Source organism: Medicago truncatula, chromosome 2 (genome assembly GCF_003473485.1).
Source record: "Medicago truncatula cultivar Jemalong A17 chromosome 2, MtrunA17r5.0-ANR, whole genome shotgun sequence".
Taxonomy (NCBI): domain Eukaryota; kingdom Viridiplantae; phylum Streptophyta; class Magnoliopsida; order Fabales; family Fabaceae; genus Medicago; species Medicago truncatula.
In genome coordinates this window covers 2,937,250-2,946,845 of record NC_053043.1, presented here as the reverse complement: position 1 = coordinate 2,946,845, position 9,596 = coordinate 2,937,250, and the positions used below count along the sequence as shown (strand labels likewise).

At 32.8% G+C, this 9,596-nt stretch overlaps 1 protein-coding gene across 1 annotated transcript; it reads right to left on the bottom strand.

Annotated features, from left to right (window-relative positions):
• Window positions 1-2,771: 2,771 nt before the first annotated feature.
• On the bottom strand, window positions 2,772-5,141 carry LOC112419243 (uncharacterized). Its single transcript, XM_024776433.1, has 5 exons — window positions 4,559-5,141; window positions 4,251-4,467; window positions 3,654-4,150; window positions 3,454-3,572; window positions 2,772-3,356 (listed from the first exon to the last, which is right to left on the bottom strand). Exons 1-5 carry the CDS (start codon window positions 5,139-5,141, stop codon window positions 2,772-2,774), a joined length of 2,001 nt encoding a protein of 666 aa, XP_024632201.1.
• Window positions 5,142-9,596: the final 4,455 nt, after the last annotated feature.

Sequence of the window (9,596 nt, the reverse complement as noted above, 5' to 3'; positions counted from 1 at the left end):
TAGTAACATTGTTAAATTCGTTTTTTTTTTTTTTTTTTTTTTTTGTATTTTAATGCATGATTGATTCTTCTTCTTCTTTCTAATTGGTAATTATTGTATTTTGCTTATTGTGCAGACTCTAATTGTGGAAGAATCACATTTTAAGTTTAGCACACCAAAGAAGAATAATCCAATTGGCTCAAATGATGAAACTCCAAAAGCACCAATGAAAAAACCAAAAGAGTCTAAGTTTTATTCGGATGAACTACGTGATATATCGTTGGTCTTGTTTTGTCCCAAAGATTGTATTGGACATGAAGATTATGAATAGATATTCTATTTAAAAGATATGGTAGCTAGATTAAGGAGGGTAGGGTTTAATTTGTTTTCTATTCAAAGGATGTTATTGTCTTATTATTTCACACGTCTATATAATAATAATCAATCTATGATAGAAGATTATTTGGCTTGTCTGCAATCTTTTTCCTTATATTTATATTCATTAGATAGATAGGCAAAGCTAACCAAAAAATCATGAGGATTTTGTTTGGAGTGGCTAGAATGGATCCTAAATTATCTTTTAATATAATGAGGAATGAAGGTTTTCAAAAAAAAATCTTTTGATTTTGTTTACTTTTCTCATATTTTGTTGTAATATATTAGATTCATTTTTTTTTGGTGGATCTTCTTAGAAGATTCACATTTTTTTTACAATCATGGAGGATTTCCTTTACAAAATAGACCTTGAAGGGAAGATAACACGTGGAAATAATTGGGTAATTAAGATTAAGATATTGGATTATGGAGAAAAGGGAATAAAAGATACATATATTTGAATTGTTTGAGAAAAAAAAGGAAGGAAATGAATATATTTTTGACGAGCTTAATTAAAAAGGAAATAAATATTTGAATTGTTATAAATAATAATTATTAAAAGATATTTTCTCAAGAGGAATTATTAAAAGATATGTCTGTGTACACACACTAATAAAAGGGATGCATCCCCGTGAGCTTTAGCTAGGGATATTGCATATTATATGCAGGGGTTGGGGTTCGAATCTCGGACACTCCATTTCTCCATAATTTAATTGTGCGGGCTCTATCCACTAGACTACTTGACAACAAAAAAAAAAAGATGCATCCATTTCTTAAGAAGGAAAAAAAAAATACACCCGTGATTTTTTTATTTTTTTTTACAACGGGATGCATTCTAATCTACATATTTTTTTGTGATACATTTATACCTATATTCGTATATCTAATTTTATTTTTTGACGATACAATTATATTTATATTCATAATAATGGAGATACATAATTTTAAATATACTTATATGATTCATCTGTCAAAAAAATATATACTTATATGATTCAGTTTAGTGAATGTTTGGTTTAACAGTGACAAAAGGATTCTTGCTATCCAATGCAAATTTTAACAAGCTCCATATAAAATTTTATCGTTAAAGGCAACATTTCAAAAAAAAGAAAGACACATGATGTTTCTGTTTCTAAAAAAATAATTTTATTTTGACTTGTTAAAAAAAAAAAAAAAAGGCAACATTTCAATGCAAAAAAAGACACATGATGTTTCTCAAAAAAAAAAAAAAAAGACACATGATGTGATTTTTAATTTCATAAGTTATCAGTGAGTAGAAAAAATCATAAATAAATTCGTAATTACTAATTGATAATTAATTTGTCCTTTTTTTTCCAAAAAATAAAATAAATTTCCTTTAATAAACATAAGAAGATAAAAGAAATGAACAGTTTTTTTTTGACAAAAAAAAAATACAACTTCTTTTTACATGATTTTTTCGAAACGTATTACCAAAATAATTGAAACAAACAAATCATAAGTGTCTTATGATCAAATGGTACACAAATAGGGACATCGACGGTGTATAAAGTAAGGAATACTTATAAATCTTTAAGGGTTTTTTTTAGACGGGGAAGAATATATTTTCAATGATCCCCCTCACTTTCATTAAAATCTCTCTCCTCTTGTCTCATTCTTCTATTGAACCAAACAGATCCCAATTGTTTGGTCTAATGATAGAAAAACAGTCAGTTGGATTGGATTGAAGATTATGAGTCCTAGCCAATAGTAAATGTAAATGTTGCTTATCACATTCATATATTAGTAATGTTGGAAATTCATTGCAATAAAAACGCTTGAGGCTTGAATTGTTAATTTTTTTTTTGAGGGGTGAATTGTTAGTTTATTGATATCATAGAACTTCCAAGTGGATAAGTACCTATTAATTATAATATTTCTTCTGTCCCAAAATGTAAGTAAAAATAGGTCAACATAAATTGATGTATATGACATTAATTTTGAACAAAATACATTAGCTTTTGTTAACCAATTTTTGCTTACATTTTGAGACGGAGGGAGTTTTTCAATATCGTTTCTCCTTAAAATGTCAGTGGGGAAGAAGATAAAATGGATATTTGAATCGTGTGGGCATGGATTTCTGCTTGTACTTAGGAGCTTTGTTGTTAAAGCGGAAAAGCGACGCGGCGCGGGATGCGGGTGCGTAGCAGATGCTATTTCTGTGACGCGGACGCTAATATATTTAATACTAAAATACTATAATGTTGAAAAATAAATACTAAAACATCTTAAATATTATTCAAAATTCATAATGTATTCATAATTTGAAATAAAACATGTCTTAAGCAAAATATAAGAACATACTAGCAAGAAATACTAATAAAATTCAAGGTAGCCAACATTTAAGCCTCTAAAGCTTAAAGTAACAAAAGTACTAAACATGAAATAAAAGTTCAAATTCAATAATCATGAAAATCTTCATTATCACTTCCATTTCCACCATCATTCATGTGCTTTGCCTCATCCTCTTTGTCTTCAATATCTCCCTCTTCATCCTCTTTTTCTTCATCCCCCCAATCATTAACAAATTCTAGATCATATTCGTCAACTACTACCACTTGCTTTCCTCTTCCCTTAGAAACTTTTTCCCCTTGCTTTCCTTTTCCGTTAGAAACTTTTGCCCCTTGCTTTCCCTTAGATTTTGATGGGGGAGGAGCTGCATGAGTTGTAGCAGTTGCAACTGCCTTCAGCAAAGCTGCTTGGCTCCTAGTGTTGAATATGGGCTCGGCAGCACCACTCGCCTCTTCAACATCTAGCAAACCTAAATCATCATCATCATAAACAACCTCACTTTGACCTTCACGAACACGAACTTCATCGCCCAATAACCATTCTCTACCAACATTAATTTCAGGATCATCCATGATCACCGGATCAATATATTCATCACTTTCACGGTGTTCCTTCAAAGTTTGGTTGTACTTAACAAAAACCAATTTTTGCAACATCTCATGTTTAAGCCTATTTCTTTTCTTGGAGTGAATCTATTACAAATTAGAAGTTAAATGTTAGTTTAAAATTTAAATGATAGATGATTACAAAACTCTAAATATAAATAACTTAATATTATCATGGACGTACATGCTCAAAAGTACTCCAATTCCTCTCACGCCCCGATGAGCTACAAGTCAAACTCAATATTTTAATAGCAAGTAGCTGCAAATTTGATGTTTTTGATCCATACCTCTTCCACCACTCAGCTGAAATGCAATTAAAGTATTTGCATTAACATATAAAATTTATCACGTGACTAATTTTTTTACGAAATAGCAATAACTTACCAAGAGATGTATGCTTATCCTCTCTGTGCCTTATTGCTTCTTTCAATCTAAATTTACCCGCACAAGCCTTATACTTTGACAATTCTCTATGAATGTCATCCATATTTTCAGGAGAAGAAGAAAGCTTTCTAATGCATTCATAAAGGCCATCCAACAACAAATCATCATTCTCCATTTGTGGATTGTCATAAAAGTGCTTCGGATTCAGATAATGTCCAGCTGCATACAACAGATGATGTAGTTGAACACTCCACCTTCTGTCAACAATTTCAAGGATTGGTTTGTACTTGCTTTCATTGTCACCGAAGTTTTTCTTAATTTGATTCCTTGCATCCACCATTGCTTGATATACGAAACCCATTGCAGGGATTTTTTCATTATAAACAAGCCTAAGTACTTTTATAAGAGGCCCCATAGCTTTAAGAGCATGAACAATATCCTCCCAAAATGAGATTTGAAGAACAATAGCAGTTGCCTTCCTACCCTTGGCTTCATCACTCACCTTTAAGTCCGACCATTCTTGAAAAGTGAACAATGTTTTAATTTTTTTGTTTTAGGTTGTACAACCTTTTCAATTGAAGAAAGTTTGTGGCAAACCTTGTGACTCCATGTCTAATCAACTCCATTTCAGCTTTCTCCCACAATAAATTCAAAACCAAAGAATGGTTATAGATGAACCCCACAAGACTAATTCCTTGTGCTACAACCTTCTTTACTTTTGGAATCTTTCCAATCTCTTCTAGTATTAAATCTATGCAGTGTGCAACACATGGAGTCCAAAAGATTTTCGGTCTCGAAGCTTGAAGAAGTTTACCTATACAAAAATATTTTTGAAGACAATTAAAGAATGTAATGATACATAATATGTTTGGCATAAAGTAATTGAAGGAATTAGAAAACCTTACCAGCCAAAACATAATTTCTCCCGTTGTTGGTAACCAACTGAACAACACTGCTTTCGCCAATCTCCCCAACAAATTTATCCAACATCTCAAAAATTGATTTTCCGCTTTTCACATATGAGGAAGCATCAATACTCTTAATAAACATAGTACTTGCCGGAGAGTTGATTAAAAAGTTAATCAATGTTCTTCCCTTTGTATCCGTCCAACCATCGGACATTATGGAGCAACCATATTTTGCCGCTTCCGCCTTATTAGTCTCCAACATTTTATATGTATTTTCCAACTCTTTGTTAAGACATGGGTTTCTCAACTCATGACAAGAAGGAGGCTTCAACTTAGGACCATATTGACCAATTGCTTCAACCATTAATTTGAAACTTTTTGATTTTGCAACGTTGAACGCAATTCCATTCAGGTAAAAAAAGCGTGCTATATATTGATTAGCCGTTTCTCTTGCTTTCTTATCAAAATCTTTCATATTTGTTTGTTTTCTTTTTCCCAATGTTACCTCAAGATTTTGATAAAACTCTATATCTAATGGACCTTTTGTATTACCCTTTTTGGCAGCCGGAATACTCCCCATTTTAGTCCTTGGCCTTTTCCCACTTACCAACCTTCCAATCTCTTGAAGTCGTGCTGCCTCATCATCATATTCGTGAGCCTCATTTGAAACAGATTTCACTTTTGCCAATCTAGCTTCTTCATTATCTTTTAAAATCAATTTCACCTCCTCCGGTGTCTTTATGCAAGCTTAATTTAACGTTTCATGGCACTCCCATTTGATGTTGTTTGGCCCTCGAAATTCCTCCATTAGACTCCGACAAACAATAGTCACACGTGACTTTTTTCGTATTATTCTTGTCCCTTAAACTGTTATACTTCCATCCTATGTCAGAAAGGGATGGTTTGAATAGCTCAACAGAGGAAGCAACATATTGTGCATTAGAATCAACAACATTAGATGATGATGGTTTTGAACTACTTATCATAACTATTTCATAATGGTCATTGGATTGGATTTGGAACAGAACAAAGGGGGAAATAGAAAAAAACATAAAATTAGAAAACAATAAAAACAAAACAGGAAGGGAAATAATAAACGAAAAACAACATGAAGAACAAAACCTGTGAATGAAGAGAGGTGAATAGATAACAGGTGAATAGGTGAAGAGGTAAAGAGATGAAGTTGTGAACGTCTTGTACAATGAACATGAAGAACAAAGGAGTTGTGTTGGTGATGAGGTGTTTGCACTTTGCAGTTGTTGTTGCAATATGATGAAGTGAAGAGAGGAGATGTGTTTGTGCAGCTGTTGTGTTTATTTCTAATGGAGAAGAGTGTAACGCCCTCCTTGAATTATTTGATTATTTAATTATTTTTATTGAGTTAGGATATATTTATATAATTTATGTGATTTTAAATAATATTGGTTGATTATGTGGTGTGTATTATTTTATTATATAGTTTATTTTAATATTAATTAGAATAATATGAGAATTAATATTATTTTGGAGATTGGAGAGTTAATTATGAATTAATAGAATTAAGGGGAGTTTAATGAAATAAAGGAGGAGTTATATTTTGGGAGTTAGGATAAGAAAAGGTTAGAAGCAGTTTTACGTGAAACAAGTTTTGGGAGAGAAAACCAAGCCAAGGGGAGAACAAGAGCAAGAGGGGATCGATTTTGCTGTAGCTTTGTTTGTGCAATTGAACTCAGGTAAGGGTGAGACTATCTCTCAATGATAATGGTTATATAATTCTAATCTTGGTTTAGCATAGTTCTAGTTGAAATTGGGAATTGGGGGTTAGGTTTTTGGAGTATGATCTTGGATTGAAAAGTGTAGAAACCATGGCAATTGTGTTAAGAATCGATGTTCAGATTGTAGAATAAACATAGGTTGAGTTTCCTATCAAATTTGGGGTTTGGGTGGATGAAAAATTGGGTTTTTGGCTGAAAACTGGTCTGTTCCCGTAGAGTTGTTCGTCGCAACTTGCCACAGCGAGTAAACTTACTCGCCTCGCGAGCTGCACTTTGACAGCATCCCTTATTTCGCGTTCTTGCGTCTTTTTCACACGTTTCTGTTTTGAATTGCCCTTTGGTGTAAACATGAAAGTTGTAGATAATTTTGTTAGCTTTCCAATGACTCTGGTTTAGCGTGAAAATTATTTTTGGTTTATGAGATATGATGAAAATACTCCAAGGAGGTCTTAGTGAATTTTTATGAATTTCAGCACAACTTTGTCAGAATTTGAAATGAAAACTGGTATTGATTGGTACAGAATTGGTCTTAGGTGTAAACACAAAATTTGTAGGTATGGATGTTAGCTTTCTAATGCCGTTGGTTTGACTTCAAAAGGATTTATAGAACTTGAGTTATGGTCAAATTACTGCACGTAGGTCATAGTGAAGAATTGTTTATGATTGATGAATTAATATATGTATGTATATATTTGTTAATACGATATTGTCAATGATTGATGAAGTGTTATATGTATATATGATGTTTTAAGATGTTGATTATCATTTGATGTTGTTATATCTTGAGATTGTTTGTGTGCTGCCATGTTACTGGTTATTATTGATTAAGATGCATCTGTTGGTTAATGTGGTGGAAAATGTTGGTTAATATGTTGGTTAATGTTTAATTAAAGTGGGTTAACGTTTGATTAAAGTTGGTTAATATTTAGGTGACGTTGGCTAATGTTGGTTGGTGTTGGTTAATGTGAAATATATATATTATGTGGAAAATGTATATTCTTGTTTATATCATTCGAGTTGTTATTATTAACGTTGCTATGTTGCAAGTTGTTTATGTTGCTGTCTCTGTTGTTGTTGATTATTAATATCATTAAGTTGACCAATTTGTGGAGTAAGTCATATTTATTTATGCACAGTTGTTGTTGCCGTTGCTGATTGTTGTTGTATGAATGGTGATGATTGATGTTGTTGTTTTGGGCATAGTTATATTTAATTGTGCATTATTCTGGATTGTTGAATTGCTGGTTGTTGTTGTTGCTGATGGCTGTGATGTATGATTTATTTATTGAACCATACATGTTGTATAAATTGGAGTCATATGGAGAATGTATGCATGGTCTAGTTGTATGTAGATATACACGAGTTGGTCCATTGCATATGCATAAACAGCGGAGAGGACTCATGTCCTGGAGCACTAGTTGTTCACAGCGGTGAGGGCTTCGGTCCTGATGAATGCTTTAACCATTCAAAAGCGGTGAGGGCTCCGGCCCTGATATGGTACCACATGCATTGTAGAGGAGTCTTAGTAGAGTTGTGGAGTATGTATGCATGGTCAAGTTGTATGTAGATATACACAAGTAGGTCCATTGCATATGCATAAACAGCAGAGAGGACTCATGTCCTGGAGCACTAGTTGTTCACAGCGGTGAGGGCTTCGGTCCTGATGAATGCTTTAACCATTCAAAAGCGGTGAGGGCTTCGGTCCTGTTTGGTACCACATGCATAATTGCATATTTTGAGGAGTCTTAGTGGTGTTGTCATGTCATGCATGAGTCTTAGTTGTTGGTTGTAGTTGCCACATTGATGATGATGATGTTGTTGATAAATATATACATATATTGGATAATTGTAGTTATCGTCGTTGTTGGTTGAATTAGTAAGTGTTACTAAAGGTAAAGAAGTAAGAACATTATTGTTAAATATATGTAATTGTTTATATTGTTATGATGTGATGATTATGTTGTGTCGTTTATATTATTATGAGAAGATGTTTATGATAATGATTACGAAGTTATGATGACTGTTTATGGTGTTGAATATGAGGTTGTTATGATGTTACATGATGATGATTATGAATGTTGTGATGATGATTATGTGATGTTATCTATGAGTTGTTAAATGTACTTGATGATGGTTATGTTAAGTTGATAAGTTGTCTTTTATTCATGAATTGCTAATGGAATGTTTGATGAATAATTATTATTATGGAATGATGATGTTACGTATAGTTGCTAAGTTGTCATCTATTCATGAGTTGTTAATAAGGTGCTTGGTGGAGAATGTTAATACGAATTAATGATGTTGTTATGTTGTATATGAGCTATGAATATGATGTTGTTACGTGGTTTATGTCATTGATTATGAAGTTGTCATGTTGTATACGAATTATAAGTATGACGTTATATGATTATGATTAAAATGTTGATTATGAAGTTAAATGATGTTGTTATGATGTTGTTTATGATATCGAGTTATGACTGTTGATATGATGAGTACGTGATATGGTTTAGGAGTCGTTAAAAGAATTAATATTACTAATTGATGGAGTTTAAGTTGTTAGATGCATTTGATGAATTATATATTATTATTATTGATTGTGAATCTCACCCCTTCTGCTTGAAAATGCTGCCCTTCGTATGGGTAACTTGCAGGTAATAAAGATTAGTAGGAGTGGTGGCTCAACTGTCTAGGGCTCTGATACGTACGGGATGAGATTTAGTTATATTTGTTTTCATTCCTTATGTATCAATTTTGGAATTATGATGTGGAGCCTTTTATGGTCTTTTGAACAATGTTGTTGACTTATGTTGAGGCCTTTAGTTCCATAAACTGTTGTTGGATGTTCACGATGTTATTGATTTGAAAACTATTCCGCTGCTATGTTTTCATATTTTATCAAGTTGTTTTAATTAAATAGTTTTATTTTCTATTTAAGAAATTTTGAAATGACGTGTAACATGCCCGTTGTGGAACTACTCTGATGAATATTTGTTATATAATTGTTTTTGGGTAACAGGGTGTTACAAAGAGTAACTTAGGGTTTCAAAAGTTACAAAATTGCCCCTCCAAACGATTTTAAGAGAAGGGCAATTTTGTATTTGTGCTACGACCCAAAAAGTGGCCGATTTGATCCGCTTTTGGACAACCCTGCTCCACCAGATAGCGGTTGCGAAACCCGCTTTCCCCAAACGCTCCTCCTTGAAGCGTTGCAACACAATAGTGTGGTTTTGAACACTCCGCATCGGTAGCAGCCGCTGTTGACAACAGAGCTTGGGAGCGAT